Raw genomic sequence first — 24,777 nt, 5'->3', positions numbered from 1 at the left:
ATGCTGATGGACAGTGACTGTAATAGGGTATGTGGTGGGGACTTGTTAATAGGGGGGAATGTAGTAACCACAATGTTGCTCATGTGAAACCTTCATAAGATTGTATATCAATGATACCTTAATAAATAAATAAATTAATAATAATAATGGCAAGTAAGCAAAAATAGTCTCTTCAACAAATGGCGGTAGAACTTGACATTCACAGGCAAAAAAAATGAATCTAGAGACAAACCTTACATCTTTCACAAAAACTGACTCAAAATAGATCATATACCTAAATGTAAAATACAAAACTATCAAACTCCTAGAAGATAACATAGCATAGATGACCTTAGGTATGATGATGACTTTTTAGATCAACAGTAAAGGCACAATCTATGAAAGAAATAATTGACAAGCTAGAATTCATTAAAATTAAAAACTTCTGCTCTGTGAGAGACAATGTCAAAGAGAATTAGAAAACAAGCCATAGATGGGGAGAAAATACTTGCAAAACTCCTGATAAAGGACTGTTATCCAATATATACAAAGATCTTTTAAAAATCAACAATAAGAAAACCAGCAATCTGATTAAAAATTGACCAAAGACCTTAACAGACACTGTATCTAAGAACATATGATGGCAAAGAGATACATGAAAAGATGCTCTGCATCATATGTCATCAAGGAAGTTCAATTAAAACAACAATGAGATTACCACTACACACCTATTAGAACAGCCAAAATATGGAAAGCAGGTAATACCAAATGCTGGTGAAGATGTAGAGCAACAGGAACTCTCATACACTCCTGGTGGGATTGCAAAGTGGTATAGCCACTCTGGAAGAGAGTTTGGCAGTTGCTTACAGAAGTAAGCATACTCTTCCTATACGATTCATCAATCACACTCCTTGGTATTTACCTGAAGGAGTTGAAAACTTATATCCACACAAAAACTTGAACATGGACATTTAGAGCAACTTTATTCATAGTGCCAAAAGTTGGAAGCAACCAAAATGTCCTTCAGTAGGTGAATGAATAAACTGTGGTACATCCAGACAATGGAATATTTTCCACCACTAAAAAGAAATGAGTTATCAAGCCATGAAGAGACATGGAGGAAACTTAAATGCATAGTACTAAGTGAAAGAAGCCAATCTGGAAAGGCTATATGCTATATGATTCCAACTATACGACATTCTGGAAAAGGCAAAATTGTCAGAGAGAATAAAAGTATCAGAGGTTGAGGTGGGAGTGGTAGGGGTAGGAGGGATGAGTAAGGGGAGCACAAAGGGTTTTTAGGGTAGTGTAAATGCTCTTTATGATACTGTAATGATGAATACATGCTAGTATACATTGGTCCAAACCCACAGAATGTACAACATCAAGAGTGAACCCAATGTAAATCATAGCCTTTAAGTGATTAATGTGTATCTATGTAGGTTCACTGATTTTGACAAATGCACCACTCTGGTGAGTGATGTTAATAGTAGAGGAGGCTGTGTATTTATGGGGGCAAGAGGTATATGGAAAATCTCTGGACCTTTCTCTCAATTTTAACCTACAACTGTTCTAGAAAATTAAAGTGTTTTTCAAAAGAAATATATAGGAATGGTGGAGTCTTGAATTTTTAACAAATTGTTAAAAAGTTACTAAGAAAAAATAGAAAGTGCTGAAAAAACATAGTTTACCTACTTCTAATAAACTATGTACTTCCCTAACAATTACAGCTTGCAGAGGCCAAAATAACTGCTGGGAAAACAATGAAAGTCCATATTTTCTTTTGCATCAGAAGTGTTTCTTCATGAATCCAACCTTCCTATGCAAATTAAATGTCTAACCACAAGATTCAAATGATGATGATGTCATTTCATTCCATGGAGTTCATTTTCTTAGAGGCAGACATATAAATATTCAGTTTCTCAACTTCATCTAATCCATCTTTTTAATGCAGATTTTTAGATTCTCAAGTATCACGGGGCCCTTTCATGATCTGACTGGCATGTATATCCCCTTTCCCAAACCTCTCCACTCCACCCTCAATTATGTATTCCAACTTCTCAACAAAACAGCTCTCTTTTTATAGTCATACAAATTATATTTGAAAAGAAATTGCCTAAAGCTGATAGACTGAGTAAACAAAATTGCTTCTTAATTAAAAATATTTTGGGGAGAGGGGCGGAAGATGGCGGCGTGAGTAGAGCAGCGGAAATCTCCTCCCAAAACAACATATATCTATGAAAATATAACAAAGACAACCCTTCCTAGAATAAAGACCAGAGGACACAGGACAATATCCAGACCACATCCGCACCTGAGAGAACCCAGCGCCTCGCGAAGGGGGTAAGATACAAGCCCCGGCCCCGCGGGAGCCGAGCGCCCCTCCCCCCAGCTCCCGGCGGGAGAAGAGCAGGCAGAGCGGGAGGGAGACGGAGCCCAGGACTGCCGAACACCCAGCCAAAGCCATCCGGGCCAGAGTGCAGGGCGCTCGATACTAGGAAAACAGGGCAGCAAGAACAGTGAGCAGGCACTGGAGGCTGGGCGACAGAGGGCATAAGAAAAGCGCGCGACCATTTTTTTTTTTGCTTTTTTGCTGTTTTGTTTTGGCGAGCGCTTTTTGGAAGTCTTAAAGGGATAGGGACCCCAATACTAGGGAAACAGGGCAGCAAGAACAGTGAGCAGGCACTGGAGGCTGGACGACAGAGGACATAAGAAAAGCGCGCGACCATTTTTTTTTTGCTTTTTTGCTGTTTTGTTTTGGCGAGCGCTTTTTGGAAGTCTTAAAGGGATAGGGACCCCAATACTAGGGAAACAGGGCAGCAAGAACAGTGAGCGGGCACTGGAGGCTGGGCGACAGAGGACATAAGAAAAGCGCGCAACCATTTTTTTTTTTTTTGCTTTTTTGCTGTTTTGTTTAGGCGAGTGCTTCTTGGAAGTCTTAAAGGGATAGGGACCCCAATACTAGGGAAAAAGGGCAGAAAGACCGGTAAGCAGAGGCCTGAGGCTGGCACCAGAGAATAAAGAAAAACGAATGACCAACCCCTTTTTTTTTTTTTTTTTTTTATTAAAAACTTTTTTTTTTTTTTTCTAATTAAAAAATTTTTTTTTTTCTTATTTTTTTTTTTGGTGGTCGTTGTTTTGTTTTGGCGGGTGCTTTTTGGAAGTCTTAAAGGGGCAGGGCGGGTCACTTAATCCAGAGGTAGGGAATCCGGGATCTCTGGGCACCCTAACCCCTGGGCTGCAGGGAGCAGGCAGGCCCCTTACGGAGATAAATAGCCTCCCAGCAGCTCCTGCTCCAACGCGACTCCACCATTTTGGAGTAGCTGCCCGAGACAGGCCACGCCCACGGCAACAGCGGAGATTAACTCCATAGCAGCCGGGCAGGAAGCAGAAACCCTGTCTGCGCGCAGCTGCGCAGCAAAAGCCACTAGAGGTCGCTGTTCTCCCAGGAGAGGAGGGCCACAAACCAACAAGAAAGGAAGTCCTTCCAGCCGTCACTCGTCCCAGTTCTGCAGACTATTCCTATCACCATGAAAAGGCAAAGGTACAGGCAGACAAAGATCACAGAGACAACACCAGAGAAGGAGACAGACCTAACCAGTCTTCCTGAAAAAGAATTCAAAATAAGAATCATAAACATACTGACAGAGATGCAGAGAAATACGCAAGAGAAATGGGATGAAGTCCGGAAGGAGATCACAGATGCCAGAAAGGAGATCGCAGAAATGAAACAAACTCTGGAAGGGTTTATAAGCAGAATGGATAGAATGCAAGAGGCCATTGATGGAATTGAAATCAGAGAACAGGAACGCATAGAAGCTGACATAGAGAGAGACAAAAGGATCTCCAGGAATGAAACAATATTAAGAGAACTGTGTGACCAATCCAAAAGGAACAATATCCGTATTATAGGGGTCCCAGAAGAAGAAGAGAGAGGAAAAGAGATGGAAAGTATATTAGAAGAAATAATTGCTGAAAACTTCCCCACACTGGGGGAGGAAGTAATCGAACAGACCACGGAAATACACAGAACCCCCAACAGAAAGGATCCAAGAAGGACAACACCAAGACACATAATAAATAAAATGGCAAAGATCAAGGACAAGGAAAGAGTGTTAAAGGCAGCTAGAGAGAAAAAGGTCACCTATAAAGGGAAACCCATCAGACTAACATCAGATTTCTCAACAGAAACCCTACAGGCCAGAAGAGAATGGCATGATATATTTAATACAATGAAACAGAAGGGCCTTGAACCAAGGATACTGTATCCAGCACGACTATCATTCAAATATGACGGTGGGATTAAACAATTCCCAGACAAACAAAAGCTGAGGGAATTTGCTTTCCACAAACCACCACTACAGAACATCTTACAGGGACTGCTCTAGATGGGAGCACTCCTAGAAAGAGCACAGCACAAAACACCCAACATATGAAGAATCGAGGAGGAGGAACAAGAAGGGAGAGAAGAAAAGAATCTCCAGACAGTGTATATAACAGCTCAATAAGCGAGCTAAGTTAGGCAGTAAGATACTAAAGAGGCTAACCTTGAACCTTTGGTAACCACGAATTTAAAGCCTGCAATGGCAATAAGTACATATCTTTCAATAGTCACCCTAAATGTTAATGGATTGAATGCACCAATCAAAAGACACAGAGTAACAGAATGGATAAAAAAGCAAGACCCATCTATATGCTGCTTACAAGAAACTCACCTCAAACCCAAAGACATGTACAGACTAAAAGTCAAGGGATGGAAAAACATATTTCAAGCAAACAACAGTGAGAAGAAAGCAGGGGTTGCAGTACTAATATCAGACAAAATAGACTTCAAAACAAAGAAAGTAACAAGAGATAAAGAAGGACACTACATAATGATAAAGGGCTCAGTCAAACAAGGGGATATAACCATTCTAAATATATATGCACCCAACACAGGAGCACCAGCATATGTGAAACAAATACTAACAGAACTAAAGGGGGATATAGACTGCAATGCATTCATTCTAGGAGACTTCAACACACCACTCACCCCAAAGGATAGATCCACTGGGCAGAAAATAAGTAAGGACACGGAAGCACTGAACAACACAGTAGAGCAGATGGACCTAATAGACATCTATAGAACTCTACATCCAAAAGCAGCGGGATATACATTCTTCTCAAGTGCACATGGAACATTCTCCAGAATAGACCACATACTAGGCCACAAAAAGAGCCTCAGAAAATTCCAAAAGATTGAAATCCTACCAACCAACTTTTCAGACCACAAAGGCATAAAACTAGAAATAAACTGTACAAAGAAAGCAAAGAGGCTCACAAACACATGGAGGCTTAACAACACGCTCCTAAATAATCAATGGATCAATGACCAAATCAAAATGGAGATCCAGCAATCTATGGAAACAAATGACAACAACAACACTAAGCCCCAACTTCTGTGGGACACAGCAAAAGCAGTCTTAAGAGGAAAGTATATAGCAATCCAAGCACATTTAAAAAAGGAAGAGCAATCCCAAATGAATGGTCTAATGTCACAATTATCGAAATTGGAAAAAGAAGAACAGATGAGGCCTAAGGTCAGCAGAAGGAGGAACATAATAAAGATCAGAGAAGAAATAAATAAAATTGAGAAGAATAAAACAATAGCAAAAATCAATGAAACCAAGAGCTGGTTCTTCGAGAAAGTAAACAAAATAGATAAGCCTCTAGCCAGACTTATTAAGAAGAAAAGAGAGTCAACACAAATCAACAGTATCAGAAACGAGAAAGGAAAAATCACGACGGACCCCACGGAAATGCAAAGAATTATTGGAGAATACTATGAAAACCTATATGCTAACAAGCTGGGAAACCTAGGAGAAATGGACAACTTCCTAGAAAAATATAACCTTCCAAGATTGACCCAGGAAGAAACAGAAAATCTAAACAGACCAATTACCAGCAACGAAATTGAAGAGGTAATCAAAAAACTACCAAAGAACAAAACCCCCGGGCCAGATGGATTTACCTCGGAATTTTATCAGACATACAGGGAAGACATAATACCCATTCTCTTTAAAGTTTTCCAAAAAATAGAGGAGGAGGGGATACTCCCAAACTCATTCTATGAAGCTAACATCACCCTAATACCAAAACCAGGCAAAGACCCCACCAAAAAAGAAAACTACAGACCAATATCCCTGATGAACGTAGATGCAAAAATACTCAACAAAATATTAGCAAACCGAATTCAAAAATACATCAAAAGGATCATACACCATGACCAAGTGGGATTCATTCCAGGGATGCAAGGATGGTACAACATTCGAAAGTCCATCAACATCATCCACCACATCAACAAAAAGAAAGACAAAAACCACATGATCATCTCCATAGATGCTGAAAAAGCATTTGACAAAGTTCAACATCCATTCATGATAAAAACTCTCAGCAAAATGGGAATAGAGGGCAAGTACCTCAACATAATAAAGGCCATCTATGATAAACCCACAGCCAACATTATATTGAACAGCGAGAAGCTGAAAGCATTTCCTCTGAGATCGGGAACTAGACAGGGATGCCCACTCTCTCCACAGTTATTTAACATAGTACTGGAGGTCTTAGCCACGGCAATCAGACAAAATAAAGAAATACAAGGAATCCAGATTGGTAAAGAAGAAGTTAAACTGTCACTATTTGCAGATGACATGATACTGTACATAAAAAACCCTAAAGACTCCACCCCAAAACTACTAGAACTGATATCGGAATACAGCAAAGTTGCAGGATACAAAATCAACACACAGAAATCTGTGGCTTTCCTATATACTAACAATGAACCAACAGAAAGAGAAATCAGGAAAACAACTCCATTCACAATTGCATCAAAAAAAATAAAATACCTAGGAATAAACCTAACCAAATAAGTGAAAGACTTATACTCTGAAAACTACAAGTCACTCTTAAGAGAAATTAAAGGGGACACTAACAGATGGAAACTCATCCCATGCTCGTGGCTAGGAAGAATTAATATCGTCAAAATGGCCATCCTGCCCAAAGCAATATACAGATTTGATGCAATCCCTATGAAACTACCAGCAACATTCTTCAATGAACTGGAACAAATAATTCAAAAATTCATATGGAAACACCAAAGACCCCGAATAGCCAAAGCAATCCTGAGAAAGAAGAATAAAGTAGGGGGGATCTCACTCCCCAACTTCAAGCTCTACTATAAAGCCATAGTAATCAAGACAATTTGGTACTGGCACAAGAGCAGAGCCACAGACCAATGGAACAGACTAAAGAATCCAGACATTAACCCAGACATATATGGTCAATTAATATTTGATAAAGGAGCCATGGACATACAATGGCAAAATGACAGTCTCTTCAACAGGTGGTGCTGGCAAAACTGGACAGCTACATGTAGGAGAATGAAACTGGACCATTGTCTAACCCCATATACAAAAGTAAACTCAAAATGGATCAAAGACCTGAATGTAAGCCATGAAACCATTAAACTCTTGGAAGAAAACATAGGCAAAAACCTCTTAGACATAAACATGAGTGACCTCTTCTTGAACATATCTCCCCGGGCAAGGAAAACAACAGCAAAAATGAGTAAGTGGGACTATATTAAGCTGAAAAGCTTCTGTACAGCAAAAGACACCATCAATAGAACAAGAAGGTTCCCTACAGTATGGGAGAATATATTTGAAAATGACACATCCGATAAAGGCTTGACGTCCAGAATATATAAGGAGCTCACACGCCTCAACAAACAAAAAACAAATAACCCAATTAAAAAATGGGCAGAGGAACTGAACACACAGTTCTCCAAAAAAGAAATACAGATGGCCAACAGACACATGAAAAGATGCTCCACATCGCTAATTATCAGAGAAATGCAAATTAAAACTACAATGAGGTATCACCTCACACCAGTAAGGATGGCTGCCATCCAAAAGACAAACAACAACAAATGTTGGCGAGGCTGTGGAGAAAGAGGAACCCTCCTACACTGCTGGTGGGAATGTAAGTTAGTTCAACCATTGTGGAAAGCAGTATGGAGGTACATCAAAATGCTCAAAACAGACTTACCATTTGACCCAGGAATTCCACTCCTAGGAATTTACCCTAAGAACACAGCAATCAAGTTTGAGAAAGACAGATGCACCCCTATGTTTATTGCAGCACTATTTACAATAGCCAAGAATTGGAAGCAACCTAAATGTCCATCAATAGATGAATGGATAAAGAAGATGTGGTACATATACACAATGGAATACTACTCAGCCATAAGAAAAGGGCAAATCCAATCATTTGCAGCAACATGGATGGAGCTGGAGGGTATTATGCTCAGTGAAACAAGCCAAGCGGAGAAAGAGAAATACCAAATGATTTCACTTATCTGTGGAATATAAGAACAAAGGAAAAACTGAAGGAACAAAACAGCAGCAGAATCACAGAACTCAAGAATGGACTAACAGGTACCAAAGGGAAAGGGACTGGGGAGGATGGGTGGGTAGGGAGGGATAAGGGGGGGAGAAGTAGGGGGGTATTAAGATTAACATACATGGGGGGGTAGGAGAAAAGGGAGGGCTGTACAACACAGAGAAGGCAAGTAGTGATTCTACAACATTTTGCTATGCTGATGGACAATGACTGTAAAGGGGTTTATAGGGGAGACCTGGCATAGGGGAGAGCCTAGTAAGCATAATATTCGTCATGTAAGTGTAGATTAGTGATACCAAAAACAAAGAAAAAAAAAAAAAAAAAAAGGGCAGTTCCTGTGTGGTAACCTCCAACGAGTTCTACACAAGGGTATAAAGGGCATATAAAAGTGTAGGCAAAGGGTCTGTTTGTGTTTATACAGAGGATCAAAGCCTAATTGTGCTACCCCAAAAATGAACTAAGATACGATATGAAAAAGAACTTCCAACATCAGCACTCTCTGGAAGACTCATGCCAGAAGATGATCATCAAAAAACCCCAACAAAGATCCACGCACTGCTACAGCTGTAGATGCACTCATCCCACCCGTTCCTGGACTTGCCATGGGAATGAGGAAGGAGATATCTAAGCTGGCCTGTGCATACAGTAAAACAACAAATTTGACTGGATCTATACTGTTGGAACTCAACCAAGAATTTGGAGAAGTGCAAATTGTAGCGCTCCAAACTCTTACAACTACAGACTATTTACTGTTAAAAGAACATATGGGATGTGAACAGTCCCCAGGAATGGGTTGTTTTAATTTGTCTGATTTCTCTCAGACTGTTCAAGTTCAGTTGGACAATATCCACCATGTCATAGATAAGTTTTCACAAATGCCTAAGGTGCCTAACTGGTTTTCTTGGTTTCACTGGAGATGGCTGGTAATTACAGATATGCTTTGGTTATCTAACTATACTCCTATTATGTTAATGTGTGTGCGCAATTTAAGTAGTAGCTTAAAACCTATTCATGCTGAAGTTACTCTACAAGAAGATATGCCAAAGAAATAATCAATCTTCCCATGTTTTCTTCCGCCTGCTACTTCTACAGCTTTTCTTCTTCCTTCCTAATTACAACCCTTAAATAGAATTCGTGCCTCGTATCAAATTTTTCGAGTATCATAATTCTTCCAAGTGGTAAAGATACCTCAAGACAAATGCTGGGCATAGAAGCCACAGGGCATAAATATGCAAAGATGTAAAAAGCTAACCTTTTCAAACAATAAGGCTTCTCTCTCACTTACCAACTTCACATTTCCCTGTATGGCCCCGGAAGATGACTGGTTAGCCAGAGACGGGTAAGATTCCTCAAGGGAGGAACAACCTAAGACAGGCACAGTCGCAGGGGGGCCATCAGGTGAGAAATTGGGGATCAACAGAGGTGAGGCTTAGAACCTCACCCCCCCTGTTCTGAGAGAAATCTTCTGCATACGTGGATGTTTTATTGCCCTGGTCTAGCTTGGATTACACATAGTCTACAGACACACACCTGATCATCTACATTTGCTCTCTTACAACACTAAACTATGTTTTCTACCTTTATCTTGTATCTACCTACCACTTCAGCATTTTATTAAAAATAATAATAATAAAGAGAGAAATGTGGTATCCACACATAAATCAAGTATAAAAACCAAATGAGTATTCATATTTGAACTGACTGTTTAGAGTTCATAATGCATGAGCAAAACTGAAAGTTTCTGTGATGACTGCCCTTTTACTGTTCACTATGTAACTTATTCATTATGTAAGAATTTGTTCTCCATGTAAGAACTTGTTTGTTATGCCTCAGAAGATTGGAGACTGACGAAAATTAGGCTTGGGGTGGATTAATGATTGTGCATTGAGCATTGACTCCCCTATACAGAATTTTATTGTCGTTAACAATCATTTGATCAATAAATATGAGAGATGCCCTCACAAAAAAAAAAAAAAAAAAAAAAAAGGACAGACTTCCAATGGTAAAATAAATAAGTAACCGGGATGTAATGTATAGCATAAGGAATATAGTCAAGATAATGTAACAGCTTGGTAGGGTGATAGCTGGAACCTTGAATTATGTATATAAATGTTCTACCACTGTGTTGTACACTTGAAACTAATGTAATGTAATACTGTGCAACTACCCTTCAATAAAAAAATAAAAAAATGAGTATGGAGTAATAAAAAGTTATCAGTCAAAAAAAAAAAATATTTTAAATTCATATATTTGATTTGTCCCTGTCTCCTCCTACCCATACCTATTTGACAAACAAGTAGCTTCAAAGCTGTTACCCTAAATACATGAAAAGAAAACGTGAAAGGGTGAATACAGATTTAATCATATCAGGGTGGATTTATAATTAATTACACCTGATGTGTATAAAACCAGGAGGAAATCACTAAGGTATTCACCACAAACAAACACAGAGTTGCGGGGTGCTCTTAAATACAAAGACTAGGTATCCATCCTATCCATCACAAAGCATTGCAATCAACAGCAGTTGGAGGGTTCAAATGTGAATTAGTAACCCCACATTCCCCCAAGCAAATAAGGCAGTGGCCATCCTGCACATTTGAAATGCTTCATTTCTCATAAAAATTATTCCTGGTAATTCACAGACCTGTGAGCTTAAATTGCTAGCTTCCCAGCTCAAAGTGCTTCCAGAATTTTTATTTTATTTTATTTTTTTGGTTCTAGGCATCAAAGATTAAAAGTTAATAACTATAATTCACTGCCATAACCTTTCTCCACACAAACACCTTCCATCATAGACATTCACTCTCAGCCTATCTCCTCCAGATTTCACCCTGGATAGAATAAAGAACCTAATAAGAAGATACAGCCAGAATTAAGCAGAACTGGAAGAGGAGACAGTTTCTAACATGACCCCTGGTGACCCCAACCTCCTGGCAGTCACATCCTGTCTAAGCCCTTCCCTTTGAGTATGAGCTGGACCTAGTCACTGGCTTCTAATTAACAGAGTACAGCCAAATCATGGAATGTCACTTCTGATATGAAGCCACAAACCTGTAACAATCTCTTCACCTTGCTCATTCTTTAGTCCACCCCAAGAGATGCCAGCCACCATGTTGTGAGATGTATAGTCCCAATAGCAAGGAACTAACAAAAAAAAAAGCCTCCAACCAACAGCCAACAAAAGACTGAAGCCCTCAGCCCAACAACCTGTGAGAAATTAAATCCTGCCAACCACCACGTGGCCAAATTTGAAAGTACATGTTCCCTGTAACCGAGCCTTAGGTGAGACTGCAGCCCTAGCCCACAGTCTGAATGCCACAGTGATGTGACATTGAGCCAGCCTGGCTGCACCAGATTCCTGACTCAAACTGTGAGTTAATACATGCTTGCTGATTTAAGCAGCTAATTTGTGATGCAATGGGTAATTAATACAATTAGTATTTAACTGCATTAAAAATATGATGTCTTAGAAATGAGACTAAAAACATAATCATTCTCCTCACTTGACCTAAGGGGAATGGTCTCACAGGAAATTACAAAGGTGTAGTAAACACTTGGAAAGGGGTGGGGCATCAGGGATGAGAAATTAAAGTTCTGATATTTCACTCTCAGAAGACTTGGGTTGCCTTCCTCATAGCCTGATACTCACTTTCAGAGCGTCCCCTTCATTGCCTTCGACTACTTCCAGAATCAGCGCAGCCAGGATGTTAAAGCCTTGGCAGTACCCAACATTCTTGTTCCACCGGGCATAAGCCAGCAGGACCCGTTTCAGCACCACCCTGTCCTGCTCAGCCTCCTGGCCACAGTAAGAACTGCAGCCTGTGCGGTGAAGGTCCTAAAATGGGAGGGAAACAAATTTTTAACATAACTCCTTATATTCTCTCAAAAAAGAATGACGTTAGTTATTTTTTTGCCTCAGCCTTAAAGAGAATCAGATTTTCAACATGAATGTTACTTTTTAAAAATGTATATGCACCTATACAGCATGGAGAAGACAAGTAATGACTCTATAGCATTTTACTACACTGATAGTGACTCCAAGAGAGGGGCTGAGGACTTGATAATATGGGTGAATGTTGAAACCAGTGTTTCACGTTGTTTGTGTTAAACCTTGTAAGGATTGTATATCAATGATACTTTAAAAAATGTACATTCACCTTATATACACAGGCCAAAACAATTTTTTTCCTAATATTTTCTAATATGCTAAAAGCCTTTTTTGCAGTTTTTATTGAGTTGACTCAATAAATTTCATGTAGTTGACCAACAGATATTTTCAAGGGCAACTTCACCCAGGTGAATTTTCTACTTATAGTGTTTCTGGAATTAACACAAAAAATAACTCAGAAATTACACTTACATTATAATTACATATGAATTTACAGTTTTAATAATATGTCTCAGATAAAACAACAGTCATTTCATACATGCATGATAAAGGCTAACATTATTCCTTTCTATAAAAAGACATATATAGCTACCAAAACTAAATATTACTAAGAAGCAAAATCAAAATAGCAAAAAATGCAATCTGTACTGCAGAGACAGAGAAATCATTTTACCCAAGACAGAAAAATCATTCTATCCAAATTATTTTATAAATTTGGGTAGAAAGGACAGAAAGGACAGAAATATTTAATAAGGACAATGTCTATAATTGAATAACTAAACAGAGACTATGACTTTCAGGAGCTGAAGTCACTTTACTGACGTAGCATTCCTGCTAGTGAGAAAAATGAAAGATCTTCTTAATAACATGTTGTAAAATGTGCATTGCCTTAATGCACAATTTAAACAGAAACAATTTCAAATATAGATTTCTTCTCTGAGAAACATAGCAAAATTCCAAATAAAGAGCTAAAATGTATATAGTACAAAGGATTTTCAAGCATATAAAATAATACTGCATTATTTTTTTTTAGCATTTGTCTAAAACAAACCAAGTTATATCACAAAGTAGCTCCTTTTAGTTAGTACTTCCTCATGAAAAAGTATCTTCCAGTCTGCCAAAACATTAACCATTTCCTGGTGGTCAAACTTTAAATGAAAAAACTTTTTTAAAGCCCCAGCTCAGCATTACACTGTAATGTACTCATATAAAATAAAAACAATGTGCTAGAGGCTTATGTAAGAGAAGAGTAGGGAGAGCAAATCAAATCAGTTTTTGGTACCAGGCTGTAATGAACTGTTAATAATCCTGGTAGACAAACCAGAGCTGACTCCACAGCTGGCTGAACCCTTGATCTTCTGGTTTAAGTAGACCCATCAGTCAAAACTATCTTAATAAATTGACAGCTGAGAAATTACCAAAGACCCTAATAAGTGCCCATTATTCGAATATGAAATAACATCACTTTAAATTTCTCAATCAGTGACTTTTATGTAAAAGTCCGGTTAACAGCACTGACATATGCTAAAGGAAAAAAAAGTAATTTCACCCTTCTATCATGTGAGCAACATAAAAAAATTGAATATGAATGGAAACATTTTCTAATTACTGGCAATAACTTAATTTATGAAAATAAGACATAGTCAAAATTCCCTACTAAAAAACTGTTATCTACACAGCAAAACAGAAGGAATAAAATAGCAGTAGACTCATTGACACCAAGAAGGGACATGGTTACAAAGAGGAGGGGCTGGAATGGGTGCCAGAGGAGGAGAAAGGGAATAGAAGGGCACAATAATTCACAATCACAATATAAGCTGGTCATGGGTACAGTAATACAACACGGAGAATACAGTTAATGATTCTGTAACATCTTACTACGTTGATAGATAGTAACTGCATTAGAGGGGGTGAGGATTTAATAACATGGGTAACTGTTGAACCACTGTGTTGTACGTTTGCAACCAACATAAGATTGCATATCAATGATACTTTAATTTTTTTTTAAAGGCTGTTATCTAATGAAATGATGAAGCAGAAAATGTACAGACATTCAGACTGTGAGGTTTGAGTCTCTGTCCAGGAAACATGTGGCTCTTAGAATCTTCCTTCTAAATTAGGACAATAGGCCAAGTTCAGGGCATTACCTTGACGATCTGAATTCCCATTGAGTCATCATCAGGATTACTCCTTTCATTGAAAGTGAAACGCATGGTTTTGTCCCAGTCAATGGCTATACTGTGCAAATAATGATCTGCCAAAGTCAACCAAACCTAAAATTTAACAGATAAAGAATGCTAAAGTAAAATACATAATTTTATCTTTCATTATTTAAAAAGTTATTGCATCCAACAAGAAAATGGGAACTGATTCTAGACCAGGTGTAGCCCACACGTAGAAATCTACTTTTTACTGAAATGCTTGCTGTACTGAATTGCACCAATTAGGGCTTTTCATTAATTCTTTCAATTAATTTTATTGAGTTCCTACTATGTACCAAGCAATGATCCAGCCAGTAGAGAGAGAGTTAAGAAAATTTTAAATTTTTTCAAATTATATTTCAGTTCACTGGATTAGCTATATTATCTTGTGAGCATGTTTTGCTTGGCTCTGACTTATTCTCTACGCTTGGGCAACAGCCACCTGGTCATTTAATGGTCTTTTTTCACCATAGAATGGCCTCTGCCTTTAAATCACTCTCTCACACACACACAAAAACTGAAAGATGCACTCCTATAAGTAATTATTTTTTCAAAAGAGCCAGTGGATATTTTTACTTCTTTGATTACCTTATCTTTAAAGCTGTTTCTGAAGATGTATTTTATAATGCCATTTTAATGCATATTTCAAGGAACCCCCAATGTTCAAATTTTAAAAGTATTAAGACTAGGTTTGTAAATTAATATACTACAAGAGCATTTTGAGTTTTGGCATTTGAACATAGTGAGCAGGAATAACACTGATTAATATCTTCAGCCAGATTTCTCTCCTAAGCATCAGGATACGTCCAAATGCCCAATTGGCATCTCAACCTTAATTAATCCAAAACCAATCATCTAACTGACCACCACCTCAACTACACATACATTCATACAAACACACACATCTGCTCCTCTCAGCTGAGTAAAAAGTAACTCTACCCTTCCAGAAGCTCAGGTTAAAATCTTGAAGTCATCATTGACATACCTCTTATACCTTATATTCAATACAATAGGAATTCAGGTCAACTCGCCTTCAAAATACATCTAGAATCTGACCCCATCTCTCCATCTTTTGATATGGACCAAAACTCTGATCCATATCTTGTCTGAATTATTTCAAGTTTTCTACTGGTCTTCCTGCTTCTGCATATTCTCAAGAATATTTCCTATCCTCAAGTTTGTAATGAGAGCGGTCATCGTAAATTGTAGCATGTTACTCCCATGTTCAACATTTCCCAATGCCTCCCATCTCTCACTGGGCAAAAGTATTATTATGGCTTATAAGGTTCTATAGAATTTGTCATCCCCTTACCTCATCACATTATCTTTACAACTCTCTCTTCAATTGCTTTTCCCTTTGTTCACTGTGCCTTAACCACCTGGCCACTTGCTTTTGTTTGCATACATACTCCTGAGGTGCCCTCACCTGAGGGCATTTCCTCTCTTTGGCATACTCTTCCCCCAGCTAGCTGCATGTGGCCAACTGTTCACTTCCTTCAGGGCCTTATTCAAATATCACCTCGCTGTTTAAAATTCCACCCCCTTATCCCCATGCCCCCACACTCCCATTTCTTTCTCTGCTTTATTTTTATGCACAGCACTTAGCAACATCTGACATACTTTATGCTGCATTCATTGTCCTCCATGAGGACAAAAACTTTGGTCTGTGTTTTGTTCCGCTGCTGTTTCCACAGTGCCTGGCACAGAATAATCAATAAATACTTATTGAATGAATAAATAATGAAGAGAAACAGGTTTCAAATTACTAAATCTAGAATATACTTTTTGACTTTCAAGACACTTTAAAGAGGGACAGAGTGATTGCCTTCTGTATTTCAGCCCTACAAATTGTCCTTGCCTTTCTTCTCCATTCCTTTGGTATTCCTGTTGATAGTCTGGCAACGGCCTTGAGAGCATCATACCACTAGGGAACAAAGAAGAAATATTAGCAAAGTGATACTGTTTACCTGGATAAACACTTTTAAACCTTTTTCCATCTTGACATCCACAGAAAATGAAAAATTTGTACAGCACACTAGGGTAAATAGAGCTTCTTCCAGCTAGATATGACTGCTCTGAGGGCTATAACTGCCCCAAGACCCCCTCCTTACATACCCTTAACACACCTATGACCCATTTGCAGTACACACAATGGTTAGGAAAGCTCTGGTTCAGAAACAAAAATATGTATTTTGGATTCAGAATACCAGATGTTTGGTTTTCTTAATTTTTTCACGCTTGTTCCATTAACAGAGAGTACAAAATTTTTCACTAGAAGTATAAACCCAGGCCACTTGTAGCTTAGTAAGTTATTTTATGTATAATTTTTAAAAACTCATTTGTCTTATTATGCATATCAAAGTATATGCTAATTTTCCCACTTTAAGAATATATTTCAGCATACCCTGTAGATACCTCAAAATAAGAATATTTTCAAAACCAAAAAAAAAAAGTTACCTGCTGAAAACCATTCTGACCTAAAGATGGCTCAAGAGTGAACTTCAACTTTGTATCAACTCCTAAAAGAAAAATACATAGATAACTGTTATTTGGGGATAAAATAACAAGTTATATCAAAATTGATTAATTTTGATTAATCTGACCCTACTGAATCATCATAAAATTTTTAAGCATTTATTTTTATTAAGTTTCAGCCAATATTGTTAAAAGAAAAATCCTATGGCAATAAGCTGGAGCTTATCACACAGGATGGTAGTTTCCACAGCTGTCTGGTGTACTGCAAAAATAAAAACAAAAAAAAATGACACCACAAGCTTTGAGTCCTACAGACCTCCATTCAACTTCAGTTCCTACAGTGGAACAAAGTGTTTTACCTATCTCAGTCTCATTTTTTTATCTTTAAAATGAGGATAATAACATCTAACTCAGCAGATTATTGTGATGATTTACTAACTATAAGTCATCTATCATGGTATAAAAATTTATGAAACTTTGGAAGAGAATTCTCACTTAAAAAATTTGTTTTCTAGGACACTGGCCTGGTGGAGCAAGTCTATTAAGAAAACTTCAGAATATCAAAAGTTACAAAAATAATGTCACTGCCTTCCCACTTACAAAATAATCCATTTTAGCAATCCTATTTGGACATTTTCATCTATTTTTTAATTCTGTCATGATATCTTTATTATTTATTCATTGAAAATAAAAGTTTGTATGTTTAACTGTACACTACACGCTAAAAATATAACTGAACTCTAATTCCAAATCATCCACAACTTTAGAAAACCTTCTCTGACTCATGCAGATGCCCCTCCTGGAAGGGTACTATGAACACATGAGTTGGGTCCTACATTTCTAAAGTCAAGCTGTGCAATCCCAGGCGTTCAATCAATGCCCTGATACTTCTTTTTAAAGCTTTAGGGCTGAAATCATACTTTGCCTAGATAAATTGAATTTTCTTCTCCGAAGGTATATAGTCAAATTTTCATCTGTCTGCGATGGTTTAAATGAAGACCTGCTGCAGTACAGAGCAATGGGAACAATGGCCACAAGAGCGCCTCCAGATGGCGCGCAGGATTTAACGCGATAAAACAGACTCCTAGCGAGGTTGCTGTCCAGACTCTGGGTGCTGAATGGAGGAGCGTATAGTCGTGACGTTTGCTTAATTGTAACAAAGACCAGGAAATTTGGTCCTACGCTGTTATTAACCGACCTAAAAGTCCCGGATTCCCTGTATGTATGACCGAATAAGCTCCCTCGACTTTTCCAGGGCACCTGCTGGGCATTATGCTGATTGCCTTCCAGCGCTGACACCTGGCTGGGTTTAGTCTAAACCACAACTATTTTCTCATGATCAAAAATGAGTCACAAGACTGAAAAGGAATTGATCACTCACCACCTGCATGTAAAAAGCTGAAATCAGGTCACTGCCACCTCTTTCATCTAACTGAATGAGGGAGGGGAGAAGGTTTATGTTTCATCTGATAATCATGGCTTTTCCGGATTCAGGAAAATAAAATACTTTTAACATAGGAAGGTTTTTTTGTTTTGTTTTTAAGGATAAAGGAAGATGGTGAACAAACACTACAGTCTCTGCAACTAGACACTTCCTTGGGGAGAAAAACAAAGAAACCACGAGGTTCAGAAAGGCAGCGAAGCGTTCTACCCCTTGGGGCTCTGTCTTGGCAGATTTTCCTCCGCAGCCTCAGGATAGCAGGTCCCCGAAGGCACTAGGAGGCGGGGAATGCGGGGGGGGGGGGGGGGGGAGGGGACGAACTCGCCTGGAACCCAGCTGGTGCCACTCCGAAGACAGGTGAGAGCTATGCAAGGGTGCGAGTACAGCCGGCTGCCTCTGTGGCTGCCCCTTACCAGAAAGCTCTGTGCCAGGCGCCCGCGCCAGGGCCGAGCTCGTAAAACCCCGGGAGGGATGCCGCCTGGTGGAGCAGACGCGGAGTTATACAGCCGGGAGACGCAGCGATGTGTAAACAAGCACTAACAGCAGAAAAGGGCCTAGCCTAACACGGCCAGGCGCCCATCTAGACTTTGCCTATAAGAAAAGATTTGTACTTGCAGGAGTGTTCCTGCCAGCTCCCCGAGGAGGCACATAAATTAGAAGGTCCAGGCGAGCTGACCCCGGCACTCAAGCTGCAGGAACCCAATTTTTCCTTCGCTGGTGCTGCCTTTCCTCCCAACCTCAAGCATCAAACCTGTGCCTTTCTCCGTTTCTCACACTCCTCTCAGGGTCTGGCTTCTTCGGAGTCCGCAGCACAATTGGTTGCGTAGCCTTTGATAGCCCGGCACCCGCCAGCACTTCCCCACCATGCGGAGAAGGCCGAGCGCGCGGCTTGCCAGCAGCTCCAGGCACAAGCAGAGCTGGACCACGCACGGGCTGTGGGGTGAGGGCCCGCGGGCAGCAGGCCGGAGCAGCCGGTCCTCCGCGCCTTGGGAGGCCGCTGCCCCCGCCCGGGCCTTGGTCCGCTCTTCCCTCCCAGGCCAACCCAGCCCTGCCGACGCCGAGCCGCGGCACCCTGCACCGGGCAGAGTCCAGCAGAGTCAGAGACACCAAGCTCCGGGGACGCCGCGCTACTTTCCAGTGCCCCAACTGTAGTCCCCGGTCCTCACCCGGCTCCAAGGTGCAGAGCAGCCGGGGCGCGGTCCGGGAAATACAGCTGCGCTTCTTGAGTACGTTGCTCAGGATGGTGCCTACGCCGCCGCTGCCGCCGCCACCCTGCCGCTTCGGACATCTCCCTCCGCGCCTGAGGGAGCCGGTCAGCTTGTCCTGCCGCATCCGAGAGCGCCCGGGCTCCGGTGCAGCCACAGTCCCCCTGGATTCCCTCTACCCACTGGCGCAGTGACTGCACGCGCGGGGTTTGGTGAGGCGGCTTAGTACAGGGTCCCTCGGGAGCAGCGAGAGCGCAACTGGCGCTCGGAGGTTGAGTGGACCTAAGCGGCACCGAGAGATCCGCAGAGCGCGAGGCGGCCGGCGGGGATCTGCAGTGCGGAGCCTGCCCGGCTGAGGCATGCGAGGGCTCGGGGAGGGAAGGCGGGCCTGGGGCGGGGAGGAGGGCGGGAGCCAGCGAGCGCGGAGACGGAGGCGGCGCTCCCGCCCCCAATCCCGGCACCACCGTGCGCAGGCGGGGCGGCCCTCGCTCCCCAGCGCCAGGCCCGCTCCCGACCCCTACGCCCGGGGAGCGTTGCGCCGCGGAGCCGGGGAGCCCTAGATCGGGCGGGTGGGCGAGCAACTGCGCCTGGAGACCAGAAGCAACAGAGATTTCCGTGCTTCTCCCAAGATTTGCGAGAGGCTGGAAGGAGCACCAATGGGGGCAAGTTTCAGGTGCAGAACACCAGCAAGAAGCAAGTGCCCGCCTCATCTGGGTAGCGTGGGAAGGGACAGTCTCAGTCCACAGCACCGACCTGGAAGCGCGGCGGCCAAACTGGCATAGTGAAGCACAAGTTTCACACCAAATTGTGTTAAAGTCTTCCCTGGAAGCTTAGAGAGGCATGGGAAGCATGTTAAAAACAATAATTTGTTTCTCTTGTTGTTTCTCCTAGAAGAATGGACTCAAGGAAAAAGAATAGTTCCCATCTAAAAGCAGTTAAAAAAAAAAAAGTGCCTCCTCCTCTCTCCAGCCAGACACTTCAGTAGTTCAGAACTATTAACTATCGTTACAGTTAAGAAAAAAAGGTATTCTTAAGCTACAACATTCACCAATGGAATATTTAGAAAAGGAACACTACAAGGATAAACCAAAAACTGAAAAGTATTTATGTGGGAGGGAACAGTGTGGAGGAGAGAGGAATGGAAAACTAAGACTTCTCTGGATGTGCCTTACATAGTTTTAACTCTGGAATAACATGTTATATTAATAATACTAAGTAAATTGAATTAAAAGAAAATCCTAAAAATTGAAAATGAAAGAAACAAATAGACCAAACTGAGTGTGCTGTTGATGGCATAAAAACACAGAAAAAGATAAGTTGTTTTAGAGTACAGTATTATGACTATATATCACTGGTGATATATAATATATTCCATGGGCAAATAGAGCTTCAAAGAGATCATAAATTTTATTCAGTAGCATTATTGTTATTAAAATATCGGTGTTATTTTTTAAATTCTTATGTACATTACAGAATAAAGCAGATAATCATGTTAAGGTCAAAAGGAACAAAGATGTTTTTGTTGTAACAAAAAATACAAGTGTACACAGAGAAGACGAGTAGGGATTCTGCAGCATCTTACTACACTGATGGACAGTGACTGTAATGGGGTTTGTGGGGGGGATTTGGTGAAGGGGGAGCCTAGTAAACATCATGTTCTTCATGTAATTGTAGATTAATGATACCAAAATAAAAAAAAAATACAAGTGTACAAAGGTACTAAGCTTTTTAAAAATCCAACAATAGTATGTTTAAATTGGAAATACCAGTATGAACTCATCTTTTTTCTTTTCAAAAAATACGTATGAAGCCACTAAATAGGTTTAGAACCAAGGACAATCCAGCAGCAATGAATACCCTCAGCACCAAGGTAGTGGTCTCTAAAAACCATTCCCCCTAAAAGAAACCAGGGCTCCTTTGAGGTGTGACTTATTCCAGAGAAATAAGTCATTTCTTATTCAAATATTCAAGAGAAATTCCAGAGAAAATCTGGGCCAGAGAAAATACAAGACCGGCCTGAAACATTCTGATGAGCTCAGGAAGAAAGGAAGCACTCCATGACTAATCGGGTCATGTCAAAAGGACATGAGAGCCACATCAACAGGCTACTATTGGCCAAAGATAGAACAATTTGAGCATCAAAAACAATGGTTGGTATTGATTGAAAAGTACTGAATTTTTTATAAAATGCATTCCTTATGATATTCTGAAAGATTAAAAAAATAGTTATTCTTATGACTCTGGCACACTTAGTACATTCTGGGCTTTGTGAAGGTACAATCTGAGGACAATATCAGAAATGATACAGCTCTAAACATGAAAGAATCTGTTCAAATGAGATTAGTCATCTGCAAAAGGCATCTCAGCTGCTAAGGGTCTGTAAACTACTCAGTTACGCCTGCCTGACTTGGGGTGGGGGGGATACTGAAAAGGTGGTGCTCTGCCTCATCACTTTAGAAGATGAAATCATTGTTTAACCTTTGTGATGACCTGGCTCATATTTCCCAGTATTTTACACAAAGCTCAGGTATAGAAATCTATCCATCAGCCTGACACTTTTAGAATTTTCAGCACATTTGTTTTCCTTTAGCTTTCTTTTAATTCTAAGAAAATGTCCTCTGACTGTTTTGGACTATCTCAGCTATGCTGAGAACAGTAACAGAGGCCTGATGCTTGGCTCTGGCCAATTTTTTTAGAAGGCACCACAGGCTCCTGAGGGTGACAATGGTGAACACCCAGAATCAAAGGAAGACAAATAGACGGAAAGAGAAAATCCAGGAGAAAACACTGATGTCTATGTGCACAGTCTCATCTTCCAGAGTTCACATCAGCACAAACCTTATTGGGTTTTATGTTCTCTTTTAACAAGAGAGACTATTCACGCTGTTTTTAGCAGTGGACCAGCAGGAAAGACGGCCTCACCAGCCAAAAGGAGGAGCCATAGGCTCTGTCGCACGTTGCCTCTGGAGTGGAGAGGAGGGCATCCACCTCCCAGGGCTAGCTGGTCTATGCCACTCAGACCACCCACTCCCACTCTCTTTGGCTCTGACTCCATGTGCACCAACCAAACTTCTGATTATCATTTCGTTTCCCATAGAGACTTTCTGCAGAGGAGAGAATGTACTGACCAGCTAATAGCTGCCAACACCCCTGAGTTCACTCAACTCTCAGTGAGCTGAAGAAATCATATTTCTGGGCTGGCAAAGCTAAAGTGGAGACCCTAGATTGCCAGTGTACCCAGATATGCCATGACTTATAAAATGGTCTCTCTTTCTGCAATTCTTCCTTACAATTAAGCGCCAGGGCTTTGTTTACTTTCAAGATAAAAATTACATGTCACCTCAGATTTATTACAAGGAAAACAAATGTTTCCTTAAAAACCTCCCATTCTAAACTACCCAAGTTGAAATCAGAAAAAAAAAAATTAAAGAGGTAGCAACAGGTAGCAAAGGAATTAAATTATATTTTGTTTACATTGGAGGGAAAATCCAAGACTGCCAACTTTTATAGCAAACAGATAATTAAACACTAAAATACAATGTTCTAAAAGCAGCCATGGCACTAGCCTAGTATTATATTTATTGTATGACTCACAGTTTCTTATTCATGTCTGGAATATTGTTTTCTAAAAGCAGATGTTATCTGCAGTCAACTTGCAGAGGAAACAATGCCATGGACTTTGGTTGAGAATCTAGCTGGTGAGATTTCCAGCCACAGCCAAATACCATCACTCTTTACTGAGTGATCTTTACTGATTAGATAATATCAGTTAATCCATGTTTACGCACATCAAGGTAACATCATGCCAGTTATCTTGACATGGCCCAGAGCAGTTACAATTTGGGGGAAAGGAAGCCTCAGTGAAAACATCACGTTGGATGAGAATCTGTAACTTGGATTGCTAAAGAAAACAAGCATCTGAGGAAGCACCCCAAGCATCTGAGAATATAATGGCTAAGCAGCACCCCAGAGATGCAAGTTTGCAGGTGGACACAAGGAAGTAGGGTTCATTTGGCTATCCCAGCATCTGCAGGCCTACATTCTGGGACTCAGGCTTCCTTAAGAGCAAACTATCCCTCTAATGGGAGAAATGGGAAGAATACAGAAGGAAAAGCCCAACAGAAGGAACTGGGACTTCTGTGATTTTCAACATGCTACTATTTTTTGTCTAACAGTAAAATCTTAAAATAAAAAGGGCCTACGTGATTATCTTCAGGGACTAAACAGAAGTAGTGGTGAGAATCACCAAGAAGCCCCAGACGCCTGCTGTGAGGAGAGAAAATAACCACAGGAAGCTGCCTGCTCTGGGCCAGCCAGCGGGCCTGGAACTCACCCTCACGCGAAGGAGTTCCCAGGCAGTCCCCAAGCACACAAGTCACAGGGTCAGAGGCAATCTGGCAGATGCCAGGCCAAGTGCTGTCCCCCACTTGGGCAGGAGATGGGCACATATTTGCACTCATATTAACAAAAAGGGTGGGGGTCTGGTGGCAGAAAAAACACTAATCTCCTCTCTGCTTTCCCCACAATTTTTTAAGGTCCATTGCTCAACTCCTGAATAGCAAAAGTAGTACATCTTCGAGAGGGACACTAATGTGGCCAACATCTTAAGTATAGCACTCTCCTCAGATGCACCTAAAAGTAGGGCCTTAATAAGTGGTTCCTAACAAAATAGCAGCAGACTCACAGACTCCAAGAAGGGACTAGTGGTTACCAAAGGGGAGGGTGCGTGAGGGTGGGTGGGGAGGAAGGGAGAAGGGGATTGAGGGGTATTATATTTAGTACACATGGTGTGGGGGATCACGGGGAAAACAGTGTAGCACAGAGAAGGCAAACAATGAATCTGTGGACAGTGACTGCACGGGGGTATGGGTGGGGACTTGATAATATGGGTAAATGTAGTAACCACATTGTTTTTTTAATGTGAAACCTTCATAAGAGTGTATATCAATAATACCTTAATAAAAAATTTAAAAAAATAAAAGAACCTAAGAATAAATAAATAAATAAATGGTTCCTTCATTGTCCAGGATGGAGCCCCCATGCTATCAGCTCATGGAGATGAGCATCAGAACCAATTTCCCTTCATGAAGAAGACACGGGGGCAGGAATAAAAAAAAACCTTACAATTACCTGATGCATCCACATTAT

The 24,777-nt window shown here is 40.6% G+C and overlaps 1 protein-coding gene across 6 annotated transcripts in view; it reads right to left on the bottom strand.

The window, feature by feature from the left end:
* Positions 1-24,777, bottom strand: part of TBC1D30 (TBC1 domain family member 30) — an 87,584-nt gene that overhangs the window by 29,104 nt on the left and 33,703 nt on the right. For 4 of the 6 annotated variants that reach the window (XR_008992067.1, XM_036894938.2, XM_036894939.2 and 1 more), the window contains 4 exons: positions 16,966-17,027; positions 16,367-16,432; positions 14,455-14,580; positions 12,068-12,253 (listed from right to left, as the gene is read on the bottom strand). Coding sequence is in view for 5 of the 6 variants with exons in the window: in XM_036894938.2 (XP_036750833.2) it covers positions 12,068-12,253; positions 14,455-14,580; positions 16,367-16,432; positions 16,966-17,027 (440 nt within the window). In the remaining variant the exon portion in view is untranslated. Of the gene's footprint in view, positions 1-12,067; positions 12,254-14,454; positions 14,581-16,366; positions 16,433-16,965; positions 17,028-19,590; positions 20,535-24,777 lie in introns of those variants that run through there. The other 2 variants (XM_036894942.2, XM_036894941.2) reach the window with 2 other exon arrangements.

The sequence above is a fragment of the Manis pentadactyla genome, chromosome 10 (assembly GCF_030020395.1).
Source record: "Manis pentadactyla isolate mManPen7 chromosome 10, mManPen7.hap1, whole genome shotgun sequence".
Lineage (NCBI taxonomy): Eukaryota > Metazoa > Chordata > Mammalia > Pholidota > Manidae > Manis > Manis pentadactyla.
Note: the sequence above shows the minus strand (reverse complement) of the source record. Positions and strands in the feature narration are given on the sequence as shown.